Source organism: Brachyistius frenatus, unplaced genomic scaffold, assembly GCF_029030835.1.
Source record: "Brachyistius frenatus isolate BFR_SWC_R1_liver_20210118 unplaced genomic scaffold, ASM2903083v1 Contig_97, whole genome shotgun sequence".
In the NCBI taxonomy this organism is placed as follows: Eukaryota; Metazoa; Chordata; class Actinopteri; family Embiotocidae; genus Brachyistius; species Brachyistius frenatus.
In genome coordinates this window covers 200619-225847 of record NW_027210696.1, presented here as the reverse complement: position 1 = coordinate 225847, position 25229 = coordinate 200619, and the positions used below count along the sequence as shown (strand labels likewise).

The window sequence follows — 25229 nt, the reverse complement described above, 5'->3', positions numbered from 1 at the left end:
CTCTCCTGCATTATGCTGTTCGAAGAAAATACTCTGCTTCATCTACTGTTCTTGAAATAGTCAAGCCGCGCTGTTTGCGTGATGCTACTTTAACCATCAGTTGTAAATTACACTCAATAGCATCTATTGATCTGTAGCACAGGTGAGGTCAGGGTTCTGCCTGCCAGTTCACTGATGAGCCTGCTTTGGCCCCTGACATATTTATGTTTCTCCTCTCCTCTCCTCTCCTCTCCTCTCCTCTCCTCTCCTCTCCTCTCCTCTCCTCTCCTCTCCTCTCCTCTCCTCTCCTCTCCTCTCCTCTCCTCTCCTCTCCTCTCCTCTCCTCTCCTCTCCTCTCCTCTCCATAGTAAGGTTCACAAGTAGCTATAAAAGAGAGGACACTCATGATGATGCTCCCTCAGATTTACAAGAATCTGAGGCAGCAAACATCCTCACTGTCAGTTCTGTGCAGCGGCAGCATGTGGAATAGTGGGGGTTGGCCAGAGGAGGTGGCGTCTGTCCCATGTGTCGACTGCCTGATGGAGAGAAGAGGGGCACAGCACCGTGAGTATGAAAGGACACAGAGTGCTATGCAGACATGCAGCAACACGGAGCGGCATATATGTTTAAAGAGGCTGCAGCAGAGTGGGTGACTGATGAGGTAAGAATGCTAAGATAAGAGCAGCTGCAACAAACGGAGCAGATGTGTACTTGATGTGTTTTTACGTGCTGTTTTGTCAATGAGTCTTTGCCTTCTAATTTTTGTACAGTGTGTATGTCACAGGACTTTATAGGGTAAAAGGTGCAGGGGCTTCTAGACTCTTTTCTTATACCGCATTGGAACTCTTCGCACAAAACTCCTCACAATAGTTGCATTTTAGTGCTCACCCCTCAAGCAGAAATGTAACCTATTCATTGCAGATATTCTAACAGTACACATAATTTGTAGAGTGTTTACTCTAATTGCGTCTTGAATGTGTTTTATCTCTTCTCCAGGTGTGTTAATAATGAGGTCCTTGGAAACCTGAGATTATAGAGCTGTCAAACATGTGACTGGACAACAACCCCATCTGACTTTGCGGTCTAGTTTGCAGACCCCCACCATGGTCTCTCTGTGGAATATTTATCTACTCCTCCCCCTCTCCTTGCCTCTCTCACTTTGTGTCAAAGTGTTAACTGGAGAAAACGTCAAAGAAACACAACAGCCAGACACTGACCCAGCAGTGCAGTTTCTCACACAGACCCTGGATAGACCTCGTGGATCTGGTTTAGCAGCAGGGGATCCCATGTTTGGACCTGAGAATGTTGATTTCCTGGGTCTACCTTTGAGTTGGCCCTCATCATCATCATCATCTGAGGAAACAGATAGACAAGGCGTGATTGCTGAATACAGTGATTTACAGGAGAGCACTCAGACATCTTTTTTATATCCTAATGAGAAGGGACTTCTCAGATCCAGATCCAGACCCACAGACAGTGATACAGAAGATACTATCTTCAAAGAGAGTACACAAACAATAAGGTCTTCATCAGGAAGTGCTCCACCTAAACCTACCCAGGAGCAAACATTAAAGTATCTGTCAGCGGAGACCAACACTGCTTCTACAGTGCTTCCTACACAGACTGGAGAGAAGCAGCCAGCATTTCCAACCTCACAAAATGAGATGACTGATAGCCAGTTACCTTTTCTTCTGTCTGGTTCACTCCCATCACACACACCAGACAAGAACTCAACTTCATTACTGTCTGCTGGAACTAAACCTAACCCTGAGCACCCTACTCCGCCTGTAACCACTGACAGTTGGGGATGGACCACGGGCATTTCTGTTACCACACAGGGAAAAAGAGATGGATTGATTGATATTACAGATCGTATTTTACACAGAGGAGCAGTCAACACTGAGGCAGGAAGAGGTAAGAATCTTATCTTAAATCAAGTTAAATGCTTTGGTGGGATTTCTTCTCTGTGGTCTAATGAACTGGTTCCATGACACCACTTGTAGTTATCATAATCATACGCAGAGTCTTTGGGCTATGATGCAATGTAGGTTTATTAAAAATCAAGGGTTTCAATAAGACAAAGTGTTCTCGGGAGAGCAACTGAAGCTAAAGTGCCAAGAACTTCCATTTAAACTGGCTAAAGTATGGACTTGGGGTTCCACATCTGCTGTCTTGTGTTTTGAAACAATGGGTTTTATCTAACAGTCCATAGTCTTGAGACCACCTGACATCCAGTGAGAAACATGTACTTAGATTGTCTGCTATCTAACGCTGTCTCATGAATAATACACAGTCCAGCTATTCTAAGTTAACGCATGTTGTATTCTAATGTTACACAAATCAATACTCCTATTGATTAAGCATTCAAAATCAAGATTCAGTCAACGACTTAAGTGGTGAGTCCAAAATAAATCCACCACAGTGCATTTAGAGCATTGCTCATTTACTAAACCTGACACGAATTACAGTTTGCACTCGTCAGTTGTGGCCTAGTTTATAATGTTGCCAGTGTTACTCGCAAAGACTCTAAATCTGTGTCCCTGCAGTGTTTGTGATATGTATTCTGCTGGCAGACACAGTTGTTTTACATTCACAGAGTGGTTTCAATCACTTCACCCCCACAAGCTTTCACTCTCCTCAAAAATATCTCTCTAACTCATCCCCAACCCTCTTTCCCTGACTTACTCTCTCAATCCTTCTGTCACAGATTGTCCTATTTAATCCTATACTCTCCCACATCCAAAGGTCACTGGGTGATGTGGTGCACGCCTGCACATATCATATATGCTGTGTACACACACACACACATTTATATTGGCACTCACTTGTTATAATAAATAATGTGTTTGAGTCCACAAGCATAAGGGGAGGAGGACTCCTGACGATGTATGTCATAACACACTTAGCCAAACAGTTTGTTGGGTAACTGCACCACATATTAGTAAAATCGTCTGGTCCTTATCTCTAAAGAGGAACTAGACATCAAACATCCTTTTAATTTTTTTTTTTTTTTTTAATGAAAATCCCCTGTTTAAAACCTCTGTTGCTGCTTGCTTACTACTGACACAATTGCTTCAATCGCTAATAGAGGACCAGAAATAGGACCCAATCAATTTCTAAACGGCCAGTTTCCTGATTCAGAGGCTTCCATACAGCTTTCTCCTATTTCCTCTGGAGAATGAGATACATACGATATTTATTGGCCACACAATCACAGTCAGTCACAGATAGTTACAGCTATTTGCAGATTCTTATAGAAAGGATGCAACATTAAACATAGCATAACACCTCTTGACCAGGCTTAATAATAGCCCTTAACAAAATGAGAGCAGCAAAGAGGTCAATACTGGCTAATCAACACACATTTCTTTCTCACTCACTTTTACATGGACACACACACACACACACACTCAGCTTGCTCTCGCTCTCACTCTCGCTCTGGCTGTGACCCACTTAGAGATTCCCAGTTACGAACCTGCTCTGTTTTATTATGGATTAACTTCACACAAGGCATATTCCACACTGCTCTCTTTTACGAAAGTGGACTCTCTAATATAATTCACGTTGGCCTATATTTATATAATTATGCCAGTTTCATAGGTAAAATCTTGTTATCGTTATTCAAAGTGATAATTAATAACACAAATAACCCCCAGAAATAACAACAAGAGTACATAGCCACGCGAGCATCACTAGAAGTGAGGTTGCATTTTGGACACAGCTAAATGCTGACATTAGCATCTTAACATGCTAACGATGATGTTGATATTCTGCAAGTAATACTCACCATCCTATTTTAGTGTGTTAATTGCTCTCTTCATTTGGCAGCTAAAAACTTCAATTTAGGTATTTCAAATCATCGTATTACTGTGTTTGCTTTACAGATGACTCCAAGAAGGATAACCTGCATGTCTCAAAGGCCAGTGGCACACCGTTGCTTGATGGTAACGTGGACACATCTGCCACATCCTGCAAAACATCCAGTCAGCCCTGGACTCCCACTTCCCCAGATGAATTTACCCCCAGCGAGTCCCTGCACCCCTCTCTGGCTCTCAGCCCTACCCTTCTTGTCCCTCTGTATTCGGACTGGAACTCTGCCCTTGCTACATGGGGATTTGCGTGGGAAGCACACATATATGGCCTGGGGTCTGTCTTCACTGTATTTGGCCTAATTCATGTGGTCTGCCTGTTAGGCCTGCCCCTGCGGTGCCCCCCAGGAAGCCCCTACTTCACAATGCTCCACTTGTTCATGCTAGCATTTGCAGGGATTCAAGCTTTCTGTTTGCTCTATGATGCTTACAGTTACCAAGACCGTCTTCCCCCTCTGGTCTCTCAACTGATCTCTGAACTAACATTCCCCTGTTTGATCTCAGCCTTTTCGCTGGCCTTCCTCCTTCTTTCCTTGCGCTCACGCAAGCATCTTTCACTGCCACTTGCTATTTCTACCTCATTCTCAGCCTTGCCCAAACCTTGCCTGTTACTCTGTATGTCCCTGTTGCATTTTACGATCTCTCTAGGGTGTGTTGGCCTTCTCCAGCTCTTCCACAACCTCCCAACTGTGATCCTGCTATTCCCTCAGGGTGTGTTTGTGTGCCTCGCCATCTTTCTGTCATGCGCCTACCTCATCTTCTATTGCTTAACACAAGTCAACACTAAACACATTTACAGGCTGAATGACAATGGTGAGAACGGAGGATCTCCTGAAGTGATGCGACCTAAAATTTGCCCCTTTGCAAAATTAGAGGACTGGGACAGGGCTGCAGGAGCTGGAGTAGGAACTGCATTGTGCTTGTTAGGATGTGGAGGCCTTCAGCTTTATGGGATCCTGCATGCCCTTGGTTTTGGTGGAGTTCATGGCTATGGGTTCCTGCCATGGCCCTGGTGGGGTTACCAAGTGGGGTGCAGACTCTGTGAGGTTGGGGTGTGTCTAGGTTTGTGTCTCATTGGTACACACCCTCTATTCTGTCACAACAACTCTTCTATCAAGACCATAACACATGCCCGGCCAGGATCTTGGTCCCGTCTATCCTGCAGCCCCCCATCACAAGGGCTCACTCTGCCCTCTCAGGGTGGTGCAAATTCTCCCGTCCTCTCTTCCCATGAGTCCTGGTGCCAGGGTAAGCAAGAAAAGCTGGTGGTTTGTGATGTCGTCACCAAGAGGCAGTCAGAGGCTCTTCCTCTTTGCTCAATGGTGGATCCTCCGGAAAATGGACTAAACTGTGTCCACAAGCCCAATCAAACCCAGACTGTTCTACCTCTACCTACACCGCCAAGCCCACCGCACAAACTTAAAAGCACAGTTGAGTCTCAGCTATTGTCGCTGAATAATTCAGGGATAGAGACTGATTCTACTGTGGACCTGCGGCCCCCATCTCCCATAGACCTGTCCCGCAGTATTGACCAAGCTCTGTTCAGTGAATCCTTATTCTCTCACAGTATCTTTGGTTTACCAAGGCTTTCCCATACGTCATCAAGCCTTTCCTTGAACTCTCCTATTCAAAGTACATCAAAGATAGGGCTTAGTTCTGTGGGAAATACCCTTTTCCGAACCTCTTCTTGTGGAGACGTTGATCAAGAGAACCCCTTGCCCAGTTCCAGACCTTCGCAACCTCATGGCGGTTTGACATCTCACAGCAACCCACCAATATCACCAGAGCAATGGGACTGGAAGGGCAGCGTTACTGGCTCAACCCAGGGTCTGTGCAACCATCCCAAAGAAGCAGGAAAGCTGCGCTCACATTCCTGGGCCAACAGAGGGCACAACTTTACTCAGAGCAGCCTTTCAAGAGGAATCCCCCACCTGTCTTACCACAGGCGTTACCGAACCCTGAGCTTAGCATCCCAGGACATTCAGGGTTCTGGACGATTGGCAGGGAGCAAACACCTGAGTGAAAGCAAACAGCTGGAGTGGGATCTGGCTGTACAAGCAGAGTTTGTCAATGTGTGCAGACAAATTGACACCCTGAGTGTTTGCAGTGACACCATTGAATTGTAGGAAGTTGTATGAGTCCAGAAGGGATTGAAATGCAGATGACATTGTACAGCAACAGCTTAACTCTAAAATAGTTAGATGGAGGAATTAAACTGTAAATCATAAAAGTTATAAAAGTAAAATAATTACCTGAACTTGTAAAAGGGGAATGGACATTATTGATTCAATAGGTAGACACAAATCATTTTCTGTAAATACTGTACAATTAATATTGTATATATTCAAAACTTAGTTGTAAAGACTGACTTCATTGCACTGTTTTCCGCAATTTTGCTTTTCTTTTCTCTTTACAGTAATTTATTTTTTATTATTGGCAATATGCATATGTATGCTCATTCCAATCAGACATTCATGAATGTCAAGACTCAAACATCTATTACTAAAGAGTGCTAACTGCTGTCAAGAAGTGAGCCTAAGCAGGAGTTCAAATGTTTTTATAGTGGTCACACTGAGCTTGAAAGACAATTTACAAAATTCCATGGAAGAAATACAGTGATCAACAAGAGGACACATACAATATGGACTCAAAAAGGTTTCGTTACGCACTGGTGATTTACTGTTGTGTTTTCAAAGGTGGGGAAAGTGGCTCAACAGGACTCAACATGAGGTAAGACCCTTTCATGTCTTGCCTTGTCTGATGGTATGGCCTCAGTTTCATCTACATTGGTTAACAATAAACTGTATATTGGACATAGATTAAATCTAACCTGTCAGACTGATCTTATTTAATTTAATTTAATTTAATTACATTCTGGATAAAATGGTACAACATAATACTTGTATGTTTCCAACAAATGATCAGCAGGTTTCTGGCCATGAAGTTGTATAAAGAGTAGTCAAACATATACTCAACTATCAAATGTAGGAAGAGAAATTTGGACATTAGCAGGATTGTGTTATTTCAGTGTGGAAATTCAATGACATTGCATTTGTACACACGATGAGCTTATCCTCCATGTTTTTGTATTACCATTCGAGTGTTATTTTTAAATTTTTAGAAGCAAATCCATTCAAAGTTACAATAATCTCATCTTTTTTATCTAACAGTGGAGCAAACTGATGTGATATTTTCTTGGGACATTTATAGACATTTTTTTTTAACAGTAAAAAGTCACTGAAGAACCAAAGACGAACGCTAAAGTGAGTAAACTTTGACCATGATGCCCTCAAGTGGTTATGAGAAAAAGCAGCTAAAAAGGACAAAGATGATGAAGAAAACTTTATGTTTCCAAGAATTCTTAAAACAATATAAAACTGTTCTTGCAAAATTATCTTTATTGACACAACACTATTTACAGTAAACATAATTATAAATTGTTAAGGTAGACTATGTTTTTTTTTTTGTAACCTCCAGGTAAGACAATTTTAAGAGACTGTCTAATTTGTCAACTAGCACAAAAGGTCATCCACAGAGAAAGAAGAAATAACATTTAAAACTAATACATAAACCTAAAAAAATTATTTTGTTCAAAAAAGAAATAAATCTTAACTGGACAATTGTTTTCTTACTACCCTACTCTACTGACTCCATAACCATGTTTTATTGACACATTGTTTTTGTTTTTTTTAATACACTGAGCCTGACAAAAGACAAATAACCAACTAGGTTATGTATTATGTACATTCATGTTATGTAAATTATGGGAAATCACAACATGTATCAAGCTAAGACAGAGTTTCATCTAAAAATAAAAAGTGGGATGATGTATGAAAACTGCAGATTCTCGCGTGTCACTCAAACATTTTGTTATCCTGTGTTTTCTACTCCAAATAACATGAACACAGTAAAGTTCAAGGTGAGACTGCACATGATTGCTCCTTTAAAGGGCTCCTTATTTCAAACGTGTCTCTGTGAATAAAGGCTGATGCTAAGCTTTGATCCCTTTTACAACAGTGCAGAACAGAGCTCACTGACTCGGAGTGCAATTACATGCAGGGAGATCGGCACGGAGCGTAAAATCCCCAAAAATTCGCCCGCAGAGAGATGACGTTTAATTTTCTTTTAAAAACTAGCCAGTGCAGAAGGAGTATAATGAGAACATGATTGTAAATTTACTCTCAATAAGCCTTATACACAAGGGCAAAGGTTTCAAAAAAAAATATGATTATACCTGTAGCTACATACAGTTTTCTGTAACATTTTATAACTTTGGCTTTTGCTTATAATTTTTCTGCAAATAAAAAAAACAAAAATCTAACTCACTGTCTGATTTCCTGCAAAACAATTAAATATAGTGTGATATATTAAATGGGCATGGTAATATAGAGCATCATGTCTGCAAGATTTGTTGTATATACTCTTCTCTATCAGGGTACAGTTTGGCAGACAGGAAGGCCTCTCATCACATCAGCAATGACAGGCTTGTCCTAATGTTATTACTTGCATGTGTTTGCTTATTGAAAGGGATCTAAAAAAATAGTTATTGTATTGTGACTGTTTTCTATGACTCTGCCCTTTGACCCTGCCCGCTTTGGCTATTTGAACTTGAAAAGAGGAGGTCACAAAGAAGTAAAGTTTGGTTTTAGAGTTTAGATCTGTAGACGCCACGACAGCTTTGTGTTTCGCATTATAATCACATGTGACCGCTGCATCTGCTCATAGCTGCTGGGGTTGGGACATTAGGCCCTGATCGAGTGCTTCCTCTTCCTCCTGCCTCAGTAAAGCCGTTTCTCGTAACTACATTTGGAATAGAAAAAAACAAGAGTGTAAGCATACATTTTACTGCTACAAATACAGCAATGACAGGAGATGAATGCAAAATAGATGGAGGTATGATAATCACATGGATGTACTTACATGGCACAAAAGAATATCTAATATGATAGCATGGGCAAGAAAAAAGGAAGAGAGAAGACAATTTTGATGCCGCTAACCACAAGTAAATCACAATCCATTTGACAATGAAAAGCTTCTGACAAAGGCACTGAACACAAGTGACCCTGACATTGTGTGTCTTCGCTGTTATAAAGTAAATGTCACATATTCATGAAGGAAAGACAAAGAACAGGCGATGACAGACTTTACCAGACAATCACTGTCAGCAAAATATTTAGGCAGTAGAGAGAGGAATAGAAAAAGAGACACATGGATAAAGAAGGGGTTGACCATAAGGTCATAGATCAGACTTACGAGTGGAGGCCATGGACTCCCCCCTCCATCTGAGCGGACATGGTTCTCTTCTCAAACTTCAACTCTCCAGAGTACATCATTGACCTGGGAAACAACACACACGGGTCACACTTGTCAAAATCCCTCGCACAATAAAAAGTGAAGACACACAATTTCACACTTACCGTAAAATGGACAAACTCTTGGCTCCTATATCCTGACAGCCATGTTGGATACCAGCAATGAGATAAGGAACAAACTTATGGATGGAGCCTTTATCTTGTACTGATCCTGAAACACCTTGAGCCACCTTCACCGTATCTCCCTCACTGGGTACACAAACACAGTTCACATAGATAGAGAGACACATGTGTCACAATGGTATGCCACAATTATATTGTACATTTACAGAATAAATAAACCTCTGTAAAGCTATTCTCCCACCTAAAGTAACGCTTCTGACTGTTATTTTTCTCCATGGCATCCAAGGAGCCCATTCCTCTGTACTTTTTCAGACGCACACCGTCCGAAAAGAAATATTCTCCTGGTGCTTCAGTGGTTGCCGCAAGCAAGGACCCCATCATCACTGGGAAAAAATATAATTGGACAAGAAAAATGGGACGACATGTAATTGCTTGATTGAATTGATTGCAAATGACTACAGGCAAGGGCAAAAAAGAGCACAACAAGTAAGTATAAAATTAACAAAAATCCACTTTTTTTGTTTTGAAAAAGTATTCTGTTATACAGTGACATTGCTGGAATGGCAGCATAGAAGTCCACTGAATGATCCAAATGAAAACCACAGAAATTCATGAAAAATAGTATAATAAAATTTTCTTCTTACCTGTAGATGCTCCCAGGGCGAGAGCCTTTACCACATGCCCAACAGTTTGAATGCCTCCATCAGCAATTACTGGCACTCCAAAACGTCTGGCATACTCTGCCACCTTGTAAACTGATGTACCTTGGGGCCTTCCACATGCCATTACTGAAAAACAAGAGCATAATATGATGACTGGCAAAAAAAATGTCTCCAAAACAACCCAGATTAAGGCATTACTATATCACCTGCTTTGAGTTTATCACATGTAAACTAATTAGATGTCTCTCCTCGTCTACACAACTGTAAAAAAATAATATTTTTGCCGACTTTTGGGATGTAGATTTTATCTGTAACCAGCTGACAATCACAGTGCGTCACTCTTTATTGTACCTTCCTGTGTGATACAGATGGAGCCACAACCCATGCCCACCCTGAGGGCATCTACACCAGCGTCTATGAGGTTTTTAGCCTGAGCAGCTGTCACCACTGGAGGGAGAGAGGCACAGGGAAGGGCTGACTGAGTAAGAAATCACCAAGGTGGGAATTGTCATTGAACACAAATGCAGAAGAAAGCTCATAGAAAAGAAGTTAAGTTCACCATTTCCTCCAACCACCTGGAGTTCAGGGTATTTCTGTTTGATGTAGTTTATCATGTTGATTTGATACACTGAGTTTCCTTGGGAAGAGTCCTGTAGAAAAAACAAAACAATAAAAAGGGTTTCAGTGAGAGATGAAACACCTACTCAGTGAGGTACAGCACACGTTTTAGCTCATTTAAAACAATAAATACATAAAGCATGTGGAAGCCCAACCAAAAATATATTTATTCTGCCATTATCAAGAGGCTGATGATTTGTCTTACTTTTACAGCAGGTGCTACAATGTCTGAATCAAATCAGGAACTCACCAAAAGATTTATCATATCCGAGTCAAAACTTACCAGGACTACCACATCCACCCCAGCCTGCATGAGGAGGTCTAGTCTGTATTTGTCGTCCTCCCTGGTACCAATGGCAGCCCCACACAGTAGCTGTTTGCGTGAGTCCTTAGAAGCCAAAGGATAATCTCTGTTCTTCTTTAGGTCCGTCCTTGCAATAATGGCAACCAGCTCATCGCTGTCATTTACTATGGGGAGCTTACCTGGAAGAATCAAATTGTTAAATGAGTTGCAGAAGAAAGAAAGACCGCACATGTGCGTATGTGTCAAAATGGCAATTGCTTCCTTTACAGCAGGGCCATGTCCTTGCAGATTTACCTTTTTTGCTACGTTGCAGTATATCATTAGCCTCTTTTAGTGTGACTCCAGCTGGCGCAACAACTAGATCTTCCCTTTTTGTCATTGCCTGGATCAGTAGGAGAGTAAACGATTAACATAATATAGTGGGATCAGTTATGTTCTCAAAAACATTCTTGCAGAAACATGCACACAGATCTCAACATACACCCACCTCTTCCAGGGGTCTGTCATGGTCCTTCTCAGAGAGAAAATCTATATCTCTGGAGGTGACTATGCCGACAAGCTTGCTGCCCATCTTGCCCGTCTCTGTAACTGGGATCCCGGAGAAACCATGGCGAATCTTGGCCTCAAACACATCTCCTACTGTGTGACGGGGACTCATCACCACCGGGTCTGTGATAAAACCCTGCTCAAATTTCTGGCAGAAACAAAAGGACAAGGGGTGAGTGATTAGATGACATCAGTCCAATACATTGTTTTGAAAGTAACATCTTATTGACGGGTGTCTGCTGCTTTGGTGTCTCAGATTATTTTCTCTGTTTATTGTATCCTCATGTCTTTTTTGACTTCTTACCTTGACTTTTCGCACTTCATTGGCCTGGAACTCTGCAGTACAGTTATGATGAATTATTCCAATCCCACCCATCAGCTGAAACCAGCCAATTAGAGACAGGAAAATAAAGAAATAAATTATGCATTGTATACCATTAAAAGGTGCACTTTCTACCATCTGTGGAACAAGATGATGCAAATGGACTTGGTTACGATAAATGCAACACTGCGTACGATTCGTACTCACTGCCATGACGATTGCCATGGACGACTCTGTGACTGTATCCATAGGAGAGGAGATAAGAGGCGTCTTCAGCATAATCTTTCTCGTCAATGCAGAGGTTAGATCCTAAATAAAAGCATGATGCATGTGGAAACAAAAATATAATTTAATGGTCTTAAAACATCTTTTAGCAAGCTATATCTAAACTATAATCTTAAATGTTGTGAAATTACATTAAATTAATCCAAACACAAGTGCAGTGACATATTAATACTTTCCTACGAACAACAGTAGCACAGATGCAATATATTTGCAAAGCATGTGTTTAAAATGTATTTATATTTTCCCACGCAATGAGCCTAAAAGACAGTTTGGACGCATTAGAGGCCAACTCGCTGACCTCACCTACTGGGTTTTAAATGAGGCAGGTGTGTCTCTGTTTTGAACACCTGCTCAGGAATAACCCATGTGACCTCGGCATGAAATTAATTTAATGTCCCAGCAGAGCTGGGAAAGATGAAAACAAAACCAAGGCCAATAAACAACCCTGTGTTCAGGCACCCATGACTCAGGAACATAACAAATAGTTACAAGGATATACAGAAAAACCTTTACATCCGCAATATGAAAGAAAGATAATCATACAAGAACATGTTTGTCGCACAAAGTGTTAGTGAAGGTCTCTAGGTGCTTTTTTTTTTTGTACTGTATATATCATTTGAATATATTAATGATGTGATTTATAATTTGAAAAAAAAAATTAAAAAAAAATTAACACATGAAACCACCCGAATTGTTTTAGACTAAATAACATAAAGCCAACACAAGTGCTGTAATTTGGCCAAAAGGGCGCAGTACGCATTGAATTTTTGACCCGACTTTCACTTCCTGTTAGCCGGAGCGCAATGTTTTTGGTAACGTACCATTAGCAAACCGGGTATATTATCATCCAGTGTTTGGAGACTCGGTCAAAACCTGCAAACTAGAGTGATTGTGAACTCGCCGGGGCTCAAATAGGTAAAGTCAATAGCTCTCATGAAGGCGTGGACACACCACTGCAAGTCACTGACCAAGATGCCGCTGAGTATGCCAGCATAGCTGTGCATATTGGCAGCCGGTCCCAAGAGGCCTCGGGATGGACAAGTCTCACCATTTGTCAATCAGCAGAGAAATTCTGACAAAATGTGGTTTGGATCAACGTGGATGGCGAGTATACAGGAACAGCAGTGGAGCTTTAGGAACTGACACAGAGAGAAAACATGGGTTTTTGGGGTGGGGGACAAAATCATTGCTTCCTTCGCACTCCCAACTCAACGCTTTTCTTTTGCTATGAAGACCAATCTTCATACCGATCAAACGGTAAGTGCACGATTTCCCCCTCTTTTGCCTGTTGTTATAAATGTCATTTTGACTCCCGTGTGACGCTCATTCATTTAACATTAGGTCTGTGCAACAGTAGATTCATTAGTCCAGGTGAGGGCAGCGTGAGTTCATGAGCTCTTCAGACTGAAATGCGCACAGATCTGTTTCTGGCTGATTGTGTTTACGTAGACATGAAGTTTACATATAACTCCCCAAAATGTAGGAAGTTTTAGTCGAGGTGTTCGTGGAGGTTTCAGTATGTGAATTCTGCCTGGTGTGTCGGCCCTTTATTTTTGGTTGCTTCTCTCCTACTCTCTGCGCTCACACGTACTGCATTTTAATACAACCGAATTCCCATTAAACCTGCTCTTATTTACTTTTTTTTTTTTTTATTTATTATTTTTTTTTATCATAACGAGTATGAAGTAAGAGACTCAAACGTGGCCCATTATGACAGTCACTCCCGAGCCATTTCCAAAGTGCTGTTCTGCACAGCTAAAACTTTAAAAAAAAAGATGTACACATAATGTAAAGACAGCAGCTGCGCAGTGATTTCGACTTTATTTACATGTAAAATGATCACTTGGACAGAAAGGTTTTTTTTAGGCGTCGGATATGTCACGGTCTCCGTCTGTGGCTAGTCCCTTGAATTATTTCTTGTGTTACTGCCTGATAATCGGCATCCTGTTGCTTTGGTGACTTTACTGAAGAAAATGTCCACGCCATGTAAACAATATACTGAGCATGATGAAACAGAATGGGCAGCCTGTAATATGTCAGACAGTGTGATGATACTCACCACCTCATCAGAGGTGAAGTCTATGAAACCGGGGAGGATCAAGAAGTCACTGAAAGGAGAGGAGACGGTTGCGGAGAGAAGGACATGAGAACATTTGACTTCAGACTTGTAAAATCTTGCTTAAATTAAATTCATCACCAATATTTGTATTGACAGTGACCACCATATACACCCACTGTTAGTGTATATGAACCGCAGACTATTTAATAATTCCTAAAAGGAACAGTTCTTTAAAGTTAGTTGACAATGAGCAGAAATAATCTCAGTATATCAACCCACTGAGATGTTCTGCATTTATCCTCTGTTCCCTGGTAAACCTTACACATAGCCTCAATTAAGGAAACTGCACCGACACGCATTAATACACTGATATGCACACACACACACACACACACACACTGCTTTCAATGTCTGTGACACCACTCAAGAGTGATCCTTAAAAGTAGTATTACTCGTATTAATCCTCCACATAAAACCTAAGCAGATGTGTCATCGCTGACATTAATAAACATCTAATGGAAGACATTGCATAACTTTGTACATGTGTGTTTATGTATATCCACATGCGCACGTGCCATTTTTGCACATGCATGCATCTGTGTCAGTATGTTACCATTAATGAGTAGGTAGGTGGGTTTTAATGAGCATTTCTTACTTGTAAGTAAGTCCATCGCCGATAGCAAAAAGTTGTTGCGCTGTGAGTCCATCCTCTGGAACATAACCTGTACCTCCACTGATTAAGTAGTCAGCCATGCTGAAATATGAAAACACACACATGGACACATCCTACGGCCACATTTGAACGTTCAATCAGTGTATTGATGAATGAAAAGATGACACTTCTATTTCGATCTTGTGCCCTTCATTTCTTCACAGCTGGGAGTATCGTTAAACTGACATAATTATAGTCCCGCTTGAAGATTTTGAAAACTTTAATGAACATTTCATTGAGTATTTTAACACAATCCTCTGTCCATTACTTCATATAGTTGCAAATAGTGAACTTAAATGAAGAGTAATTTAATTCACAAAACAAATAGCATTAAGTTCTGAATCTCTTTATTCCTGGTGCAAACCTGGATGTTTCTCTCTCTTCTTGACCTCAGTTTCTTACACACGCTGTGGTCAGATCCAATTACAATTGCAAGACAGGAAACAGGAAATGCTAACAAAAGGAATCCGTCCTTGTTAATGGAAACTCCTCCTATACACCTATGACGGAAGTACAGTAGATAAGAGGATTTGGTTGGCGGCCCAGGTAGCTGATAAGTGGGCTTGTAAAAGCACACAGCCAATTCTACCAGAAAGTGAAAACAACTCAGCTGCTGCTGGAGATCCGATATTCACAAGCTATAAGGCTTAACCCAAACAGCTCTCCAGACCAGAGAAGGTCACGACCTTACAAGATGTGGAGAATGGCGATGTAAAGTGAGAGACTGACCTCTCTGGTTCATATCCGGCTTGGATACGTGTGGCGCTGTATCGCTGCGCTGCAGTCTCGTGTCCATGGCCGTGGGGCGTCGGGTGGGCAAGGGCCCCGTAGGGGTGAGGTTGTTCCCCTTCTCTGTTTGAGATACGTGGCCGCGCTGGTTCCATGTCTCCTACAATCCTTCGGTAGTCGATCTGGTAACTGTCCCTCTCCCCTTCGCCAAACCGGTCATAACCATGACCCTCCATCTCTAGGAAATCCAGGGTTCCGACCGCCACAGGGTCACAGCACCTCGCACAAACTCGCTCTTCAAGCACGTCTGACTTGTTTCATGCACACAAATAGAATCACGCTCTCGCACTCCAAATAAACAGTGCCCTCAGCAGATCCCAAGAGACACACGCAAACACACTCAATTTGCTGCAGTTATAAGCACTCATAAACACCCAATGCTTTGAGTGCATGTTCACACAAACACCTCTCAGACACACCTGACATGAGGGGAAGCTGTCTTGCCATCTGTTTTGTTGCCTGAGCGGCAGTTAAACCAAACGGATCCAAAATACAAGATATCATGAATTCAGGTTTGCAGTGGGATGCTTGCAGGTGAGGATCACCTGTTTGAAAAAGGTTAAAACTCCACTGTTAAAATACAAAATGCAGAGGTAGCAGCAACAACAGATCCTTAAAGCAATGTTGATAGCCCACAGGGGAGTTTGCATGGCAGTTTGTCAGCACTCATCCTTAGAGGCCATTAAGGCCCTCAGGCAAGGGGATAGAGTTTTTAGCTAACCTGTTGATGAAGGCCACTATCTTGGCACACCAACTTCAGCATTCCCTGTATGTTCCCCGGCTGGAGGTGTGAGCAGCCGCTGGGGAGGAGAGCCAGGTCTTGCTGAGGTGGCAGAGATTCGTCCCCCTGGAAGCCCAGAACGCAGTGCTGCCTGCTTATCCCCAAGGCTGTGAGCTTCTCTCTCTCCACTCTGTTCTCCTGGTGCCTGCTGAGCTTAACTCTGTTTCTGACAGTAGCAGACGTCACTCTCCCACAAAGAGGATTGGGAGCATTAATGCAGGATGGGGTGGGGTGAGATGGGTGTGTAGGGTGGAGTGAGGCAGTAGGGCAGAGGGAGAGAAGGGTGGGTCAAGATGACACTTGAACACTTTTCCCTAAAAGGATTACCATGGTGTGAAGGTGTGTGATTGTGTGTGTTTTCTTTGCAGCGCTCAAAGAGACAGAGCTGTGAATGAGGCTGATGGAAAAGTCTCTTTTGCTTTCTCTGTCTTGTTTGCATTGTGGCCCCGGAAAGTCTTGTCTGTCTTGTTTGCAAGTGATTCTTTTTGTTTTACTTTCCGCATCTAATTGACGACTCCCCTGTGTCCTTATCTTGTGACCTACACCCAACTCAGTATTACCATACGAAAGCAGATACAAAGGGAATGGGAGTGACTGTCAACTGTTGGTCACTGCTGGGGGGAGCACTGCTGCACACCTCTCTTTGAGGGTGCATGTAGTTGCTCCTTGCAAGAATAAATGTCCGATGTGTTTGATTTTGAACCTAGCCTCTGAGTAATTTTTCCAACAGAGGCAAAGGTCAAAACCCAGAATACTGCAAAGTGGCAAAATGGTGCGAGAAGAGACGGACAGATGTATACAAGTTTGTGTGTGTGTGAGTGTGAGAAGACATAACGGTTCAAGGCAGCATGTTATGCAATTAATTCTTCCGACTTAAATTTCGGGCTGCCTTGAATCCCACTTGTGCATAATATTTTCTGTCACAGTAGTGCAGCAAAACAGGCGTATAAGTACTTTCTTCGATTTTGAGAATACTGGTGGTTATATCTGATATTAGTAGGTCTTTATACACGTCTATTCTGTCTCTAGGAGTTGTTCAGTCTTCAATCGGTTCATTATTTGGACCTGTGAGATAAGTGACCAAAAGACTTGTACATTAAACTGAGACAGGAGAGTAACTTTGTTTCCTGGGATGCCCTGAACGCCATCATCTGCAGGTGACTGACTGACTGACTGCTTGTGACAGTTACTGAGGGATTGAACCTGAAAAGCCTATTATACAGTCTCTCTCTCTCTCTCTCTCTCTCTCTCTCTCTCTCTCTCTCTCTCTCTCTCTCTCTCTCCCACCAACTGTAGGAAACAAGCTGGTACCCGCCCCACCCTCTGCCCCCACCCCCCCCTTATATGACCAATATGAAAGTTATCTCTGGTAAGTAAGCCACACATTACTTTCTTAATTGAAAAAAAGAAGAAAAGCTGAGGAGACAAAACATTTTTGTCTGTCTGAAAAATTTAATTTATTAACGAGAAGTTCCTTATATTAATGGATTGTTGTAATACAGGTACAGAGTAACACAATGTCAACAAATTACATTTCATTTTTCATTAAAGATGAAAGTGTAAAAGGAGAGGCGAGGAAAGCCTCTGGCACTTTTGTGCATCAAATGCAGGATTTCAAAAACTCCTTTGGAATCAGTCACCTGAGGGAAAACAAAGTCATATTAAAACAACTTATTTTTCATAGATTAAACCATGGTTGATTGTTTTGACATTATTAAATCATACCAAGCCTCTCCATAAGGTTGAGCTCATGTTTTTTAAGGGCGTCATACAAAGCTGCTTTGACCGATGACCCTCCTGAACGTAGTGTGCTGTTGTAGAGCTCTCTCATTTTCTCTTGGCTTGTCTCTTTGAATAAAATCTTTGAGTAGGTTTCTTGATGGACCTTGTCTCCAAGCTCCTCTACTATTCGCAGTACCTCAGAAACGTCTTGTATTAACTTTGCCCTTTTGTCATCAATGAACTTTGCTGTTTGTAAATAGATGAGAATGAAAGCATGTATGTAAAAAGCAGGAGGAAATCATCAATGTGACCCTTCACAAACCATAAGTGCAGTAAAATAAATAAGTAGTACACACCTTTTTCTGTATCAGTCAGATTTCTAGTTGCAACACTGACAGAATTCTGCTGGCAGGAGAAAAAAAAATAATTTCAATCTTTAGCATCTAACTGCAGCAATACACTGTTGCAGCAGAGTAGAAGGACACACACGTTTGACTGTGAATCCAAATCTAAACCACATATTGGTTTGTTTATTTTGTGACTAAGTCACAAGTATAATCTGATAATAAACTACTGACAATATAATTTTCATTCCAATGAAAATAATCTTCATTTTGTGTAATTATGCAGAATATTAATTGAAATTAAATGTGTTTTGTAGTTTTTCTCCAGTGTGTTGTAATTTCAGTGAGACTTGATCAATTAAATGTATTCTCTGCTTCCTGTCAAGCAAAGGACAAAGTGCATAGGGTATACCTGTGTTTCAAATCTGGCATGATCCACAAAATCATCTATCTTTGTCAGTTCTGAAAAGAAGAGACAAATATCTATATCATTTTTAACTATGGAAAGTAAGGAATAAACCTGCATAACCCTCAAACAGTTTTGAACAATCTACCTGGCGTCTGAAGATAAAAACGGACAGCTTTACTTGAATGTTGATAAGTGGTTGGTGAGTCCTAAAAAAGGGAGGAAAATAGTCTATGTGAGCGAAAGGTGCCAATTCCAATTACTGACTAATCAGTACTACATATCATTTTCTGAAACAACATTTCAATTGTACCATGGTTGTCAATACTTGATGGACCGCAGCAAAAATCCCCTCCTGGTGCTTTGAAAGCACATTCTCAGTGACTTCACAGCACTCTGAAACAAAGTCACGTTTCATTGCAGAAGGCAAAGAATGTGAAAAGTACAGTGTGCATTAATGAACAATGGCTTCACAAAAAAAAATGCAGGTATTGTAAGCGTTTAATCCAAATAACAAGAACTAAAAAACATTCGGTCCCATTTTATTCGCAACGTGCATGATACCATAACAAACATACCTTTGAAGGTCGGCCTCGTGGAAGGATCCTTATCCCAGCACCTCTTCATGAGGTCCACTATCTCTTTCAACCCTTTTGTCCTTATCTGGTCAATTTCTCCCAAGGGAGGTCTGTCCCCTGCGGGGACCTTCAGTTCCACGAGGGAAGAATCTGCCGCTTAAGTACATGCAGTACAAAGAAAACATGAATCAAAATATACAAAATCAAATAAGTATGTGTGCATGTGTGACTTGGAAATATACTATGAACATAGTGCCTAGATCAGGGGTCTTCAACGTTTTTCATGCCAAGGACCCCCAAACTGATAGAGAGATGGAGCAGGGACCCCCGACTATATATATATATATTAAAAAAAATGTATACAATATATATATACATATATTGTATACTTGTTTTTTTTTTTTTTTAAATATTAAACAGGAGGCTTGGAGGGACAGGTCCAGGCTAGTGAACCGGTGTCCAGTTTGAGAGAGCTCTTGTGTGTCGCTGAATGCGTGCATTTCTGACTGAAAGATAACATCTTCTGCCTCCATTTATCCATTCGCTACAATATGTTGGATTCATGTTAATGTGTATTTAAAGACATTTAAATTTGTGGAAAAGAAATTTTGAAACAAAAAAATAAAGAATTTCAACCACAAATTTCAGAGACCCCCTGCAGTACCTCCGTGAACCCCCTAGGGGTCGCGGACCCCCTGTTGAAGACCTCTGTCTTAGATTATTTGTAAAGCAATGAATTATGAGGGAAACAAACTAAAATGTTGTGGTCAGGATGTCATTTCTGTATAAAAGACCGGACACTTAAAGGCCTGTTACAATTATTACATAGTTGCCTGGTCGCAATCATTTTGCAAAACCTTTTCAATTCACCTGTGTGAAAACAGCAGGATGAAACAACATGAATATGTTTCTATCACTATTTCCATGTCATGTTCTATTGCTTGAGGTTTGACTGACATCATTTCTTCATTCTTTTGCTGTGGTTTAGTGGCACACGAGTAGAAAATCAATGCCACTAACTATTTGTCTTAAAGCGCGTAACCTCTCGTTTCTGAGCAACTGTACTTTGATGATTTATTGACAACCTGAATGATTTAGTTACAAAGCTAAACACCACGGCATTGATGTGGAAACGTAGTTGTAAGTTAAAATGAAAAAGGAAAGCCAGATAACTCGAATGAGGCGATTTGCCGCATTTGCAGCAAAGAACTGGTGGTCAAAGTACAATGAACAGAAAAAGACTGTTACATTGTTAATTATAATTATTTGTATGACAATGAATCATCTACTAAAACTCCATGATTGTGAAAGCCATACTTTTGAAAGAAAGAATCAAAGGCGCAGAAAATAGCAAGAGAGTCAAATCAATTATATGTACCATTATAAGGCTCTTTACCAGTGACAATGGACCAGAGCAGGATACCATAGCTAAATAAGGTGGAGAAAGAGAGTGGAATTTAGATTATCATGTTCATACACCTAAAGTTTTAACCATATCATTTTCCTATAAGTATTCTTTTAACATTTACCTGTATATGTCAAAAGCATGAACAGGTCTATATGATGTTTGAAAAGCCTCGGGAGGCATGTACTTATATGAGCCTCCGGTCACTCCTGTCATTTCTCCATTGCTGCTTAAAGCACTGGTGGAAACCCTGGACAGACCAAAATCCGCTAGCTACAAAATAAGAAGAGGAAAATAGTGTTGAAACAGCAATTCAATTTCATTTTCTATTTAATATGAACTGTGGTTTAGGTGGATGGCACTTTACTTTGGCATGAAGGTCATCATTCAGCAGTACGTTGCTTGGCTTTAGGTCTTGGTGTATAAGGTTTCTTGAATGGAGGAAGTTCATTCCTAGAGCCACTTCATGGGCCACCCGGAAGGTCAGAGGCCACGGCGGAGGGCCAGACAGTAGCATCTGCAGGGTCTGAACAGAGCCTCTTCCCATGAACTCCATCACTATTCCCCGTTGAAAGGATTTTTCTTCTGGTGGGCATCCCTGATAAATTCCATAAACCCGGAGCACAAAATCACAGGAAGCTTTGCCCATATGATTAGCCTCATCATACAGTTTACTCTGCTCAAATGTGAAAGAGCTGGTATGAGATAGTTGACTGCAGGAAGGAGAAAAGAAAAAGTGAAAGGTGGAAGCTGAGCTGTACTCTTTAACATGTTCTGATGTGTAAAAAGTAAGTATTAAAATAATAATCCTGATAGTTTCCAGGTTTAAATTTACCCATTATGAAGCAGCTTAATGGCCACATCAAACCCCCAATCCTTGTGTCTTGCCTTGTAGACTACACCAAATCCCCCAGAGCCAATGAACTCCCATTTCTTCAGGCTTGCATTGCCAACTGGCTCAGGTTTATGGCTCAGCAGTGCCATCTCCTGCTGAACTCAGGTAGGATACCTTAAACTTCAAAATCCATAAAAAAGAAGACAGAGATGGCATTCTGTAAAAAAAGGAAGGAAATTTAAATGAAGTTGTTTCGTAACTGCTTATATAGTGTTTGTTTTGACATTTTAATTAGGGCCCAAGCACCGATGGCGTGAAAGCCCTATTGTTTTTCAAGGAATTATTCTTCCCTATTATTATTATTATTATTAATATTATTATTATTATTATAGTTCCTTAAGATTAATTGCCTTTTTGGTGGCTTTAACATACTCAAAAACTCATGAAACTTGGAATATGCGTCAGCCGTGACGAAAATTGAAGTTCAAATAATTCAATTTTTTTTTTAATTGAATTAATTTAAATGAAATAAATTGAATTAATAATTGTTTTTAATTCATTTAAATAAAATGAGACTTTTTTTGTCATATTTTGGACAACATGCTATAGCATGACTATTTTTTCATAATGTTATAGTTTGAGTTTCTGTCATATTTTGGACAAAATGCTATAGTATGACTTTTATCCCATATTTTGGACATGCTATAATATCTTTTTTTTTTAGATATTTTATATATTTTAGATGACATACTATAATTACTACTAATTTAAATTAAATTATTTAATTAAATTCAATTGAATAAAATAAAATAATTGAATTAAAACTATATGTTGCTGTTACAGCAAAGTCACATCTTTGGAATAAACTCTGAGTTCAAATCAAGTCTATTTTCTTGTACATTAGACCATCGAATACACTCTCAAGCAGAGTGGAAGTAACTCTTTTCTAGGAGTTGATCTTTTAACACTTTTCAGGAGTTGAACTTGAACTCTGGGAGTTAAAACGCAACAAAAATGTTACTTTCATCTTGAGTTGTTTGAATATGAGCTTTTTCACAGTGTTAACAGTCAACACTTAAAAGTGTGAATTATTTGACATTCGGGGGTTAAAATTTCATCACACTAAAAAGGTTTAAAGTAAGACTGACTACAAGATAACATATTTGACACAAATTTATAAGTAACAATTAAATACAGTGTGATTAGATGCAGTGTGCAACAATTAATGCTGCATGAAAACTTTGTGTTACAAGTTACAAACTAACCAATGTAATAGTGTGACCGTGATTGGTGTATATATATATTACGTTCCTACCTTGTACACTTATGATTTTGAATTATAGCCCCATTTTATTTACCATTGTGTCTGTGCAGTAAACACCGGAAGTAGTGTGGGATTGTGCTCCTCAACACTCAATGAATGAACACCAAAATATTGCGTCACCAAAGAGTCACGCTGATAACAAGCTGTAGTCTAACTTTGAAAATAAACTCTCAAAATCCAACTCCAGGATATTCCACTCCAGAAATTTGCTGTGTACGCTGACGTGAGAGCACCAGGAAGTTTAGCTTATCAAGATATTGACAGACAATTTCCACCAGTATTGTGTTTTTTATAAGCTTTAAAAGCCTAACTTCTACTCACCATATATCCTTTCAAGTTTGTCCACTTTCAAGATTCAAGACTTAGTCCACACCAAAGCTACAGCAAAACAAGATGATACAAGTTCCAGTTTCCTTTTCCTGCTCTCTGAGCTGGCAGGCGCAGAACATATAGAAGCCCCTGCCCTTCTACAAATAGGGCGGGGTTTAAATGTAGGAAAACCTGAAATGAGCATGGTCTACAATGCAACAACAGCAAGTTGAAAATGGGTCACACATTGTGGTGAAATAAATAAATGTCTTTGGTTATTTGGTTGAGGAATAAGACATTTAATTAGTAATAAGTAAAGCTTTAGTTTACGCAAACACAAATATAACTTCCTCCCACTTTTTGTTACTATTTTTATAGTGTCTTTTAAAATGCTGACACATCTTTTAGTTTCCTGAAGTGTCAGCAGTCTTACCAAGTGAGCAGAAGTGTGGAAGCGTGAGTGGTTATAGGTGGTGGTGAGAAAAAAAAACATGTATAATAACTGCACAGATTGCAAATCTGTTAGTCTCCTGTCTCTCTTGTTAGACTATTTCAGTTGAGACATTTTTTTCTTTCTGTATGTCACAGTAACTTAATTTCCTCACTAGTCTTTACGGAGTGTGAGCCTTAATATAAGGCAAGGCAAGTTTACTTGTATAGCACATTTCAACAACAAGGTAAATCAATATGCTTTTCATAAAACATAAAATAAATAAGGACAAATTGTCAATGAAGTAAATGATCAAAATTAAAAGATTAAGAAGGAAATTAAGAGAGACGACGTAAGCCTACATGCGGGAGAAAACACATTCAATGAAACTAATTTAAACAAGTTCATAAAATTCAATTCAAATTTTATTTATATTGCGCCAAATCACAACACAGGTTATTTCATGGCACTTAACACATTAAAATCCTTACAGCAGAACTTTATCACATACACAGAAACAGTGAAACGCAGGTTCTCTTGAGAAAAATTTACTTTGATATCCAAAGTAACCATTATCATAGTAAAATGAACACTCGGATAAACATGCTCCTCCATATAGATTTCCTCACCGTGGAGATAATTGCGTACGTGTTCACGACATTGAAAGCTTGGTTGCATTGAGCCAGCTATAAAATTCATCAGTGGTATGATTGCAATTTTTTTTTACCCTCTCCCTATGCGCTCTTTCGCATTACTTCTCTTCATTTAAGAAAAAGCTCAAAGCAAAAGCACAGGGGAGCGCAGGTGCTTGAAAACATGGGTTTAAATCTTTGTATGCAAAACTGTACATGTAAACCCCTTGTGGTTAAGTGAGCTGTGGAGTATTCGCTCACATCCCATGCTGCCTTGCTGTTTCAGCCGGCATCGATAGGCGCGGTCTGCACTTGCTCTCTGCATTTCCATCCCCCCCCACCTTCATTTACACTCCTCTTAGTGTGGACCTCTCTCACCAGTGGCTGCTCTATACGCTACATCTCTCTCCTCCTCCCTGCCTCTTCCCTCATTCTCTACCCTTCTGAAACTGTCTGTGATACTCTGTCTGTTTGCTTCCCTCTTTGCCCTTGTCTCACGCTGATGATATATGAGGCTGGAGATTAATGTAAAGGGGAGCTCTCTGCGCCGGATCTCTTGAGTGGAGAGCTGAGGTGAACGTCTGTCTCCCCACCAAAGTGGAAGAGTGCTGGAGAACGGGGGAGCATCACTGATGCGGGCAGGTTACATCCTCTTGGAGCAGCGACAGGACACCCTCGGGAGAAAGCAGTGCGACTGAAGACCCACGTGCACGCCTGGACGCGCTTTGTGTTGTGACGATAGTAGACGGAGAAAGAGAAGCAGGAGGCAGCAACAGAAGGAGGGGAGCATTTAGGAAGAGGCACCCGAGTCGCAGGGGTTTGGGGGAGGTGGGTGTGGGGTCCGCAGGGAGTCTTTTAAAAGTGAAAGGGGGAGTGAAGGGGG

The 25229-nt window shown here is 40.7% G+C and overlaps 3 protein-coding genes across 7 annotated transcripts; 1 reads left to right on the top strand and 2 right to left on the bottom strand.

Annotated features, from left to right (window-relative positions):
* The first annotated feature begins 513 nt into the window (after nucleotides 1-513).
* prrt4a (proline rich transmembrane protein 4a) lies at nucleotides 514-8279 on the top strand. Of its 2 annotated transcripts, none has more exons than XM_069711156.1 (3): nucleotides 514-640; nucleotides 976-1893; nucleotides 3864-8279. In XM_069711156.1, exons 2-3 carry the CDS (start codon nucleotides 1083-1085, stop codon nucleotides 5972-5974), a joined length of 2922 nt encoding a protein of 973 aa, XP_069567257.1. In that variant the 5' UTR covers nucleotides 514-640; nucleotides 976-1082; the 3' UTR covers nucleotides 5975-8279. The 2 variants fall into 2 exon arrangements, with proteins under 2 accessions (XP_069567257.1, XP_069567258.1); XM_069711157.1 differs by having other exon boundaries at nucleotides 528-543.
* impdh1a (IMP (inosine 5'-monophosphate) dehydrogenase 1a) lies at nucleotides 8163-15819 on the bottom strand. Of its 2 annotated transcripts, XM_069711159.1 has the most exons (16): nucleotides 15521-15819; nucleotides 14735-14833; nucleotides 14080-14128; nucleotides 11943-12044; nucleotides 11718-11792; nucleotides 11355-11561; nucleotides 11162-11249; nucleotides 10847-11046; nucleotides 10505-10595; nucleotides 10297-10392; nucleotides 9928-10071; nucleotides 9525-9666; nucleotides 9266-9409; nucleotides 9102-9185; nucleotides 8769-8785; nucleotides 8163-8648 (listed from the first exon to the last, which is right to left on the bottom strand). In XM_069711159.1, exons 1-16 carry the CDS (start codon nucleotides 15754-15756, stop codon nucleotides 8545-8547), a joined length of 1878 nt encoding a protein of 625 aa, XP_069567260.1. In that variant the 5' UTR covers nucleotides 15757-15819; the 3' UTR covers nucleotides 8163-8544. The 2 variants fall into 2 exon arrangements, with proteins under 2 accessions (XP_069567260.1, XP_069567259.1); XM_069711158.1 differs by lacking the exon at nucleotides 8769-8785 and having other exon boundaries at nucleotides 8551-8648.
* A 1985-nt stretch (nucleotides 15820-17804) lies between these two features.
* On the bottom strand, nucleotides 17805-23383 carry LOC138628231 (receptor-interacting serine/threonine-protein kinase 3-like). 3 transcript variants are annotated; one of them, XM_069711139.1, is made up of 12 exons: nucleotides 23297-23383; nucleotides 21652-21868; nucleotides 21184-21529; nucleotides 20941-21089; nucleotides 20790-20839; nucleotides 19412-19567; nucleotides 19147-19229; nucleotides 18982-19042; nucleotides 18840-18889; nucleotides 18440-18488; nucleotides 18087-18329; nucleotides 17805-18001 (listed from the first exon to the last, which is right to left on the bottom strand). In XM_069711139.1, exons 2-12 carry the CDS (start codon nucleotides 21798-21800, stop codon nucleotides 17994-17996), a joined length of 1344 nt encoding a protein of 447 aa, XP_069567240.1. In that variant the 5' UTR covers nucleotides 21801-21868; nucleotides 23297-23383; the 3' UTR covers nucleotides 17805-17993. The 3 variants fall into 3 exon arrangements, with proteins under 3 accessions (XP_069567240.1, XP_069567239.1, XP_069567241.1); XM_069711138.1 differs by having other exon boundaries at nucleotides 17805-18329; XM_069711140.1 differs by having other exon boundaries at nucleotides 17805-18329; nucleotides 18440-18485.
* Between the last annotated feature and the right edge of the window lie 1846 nt (nucleotides 23384-25229).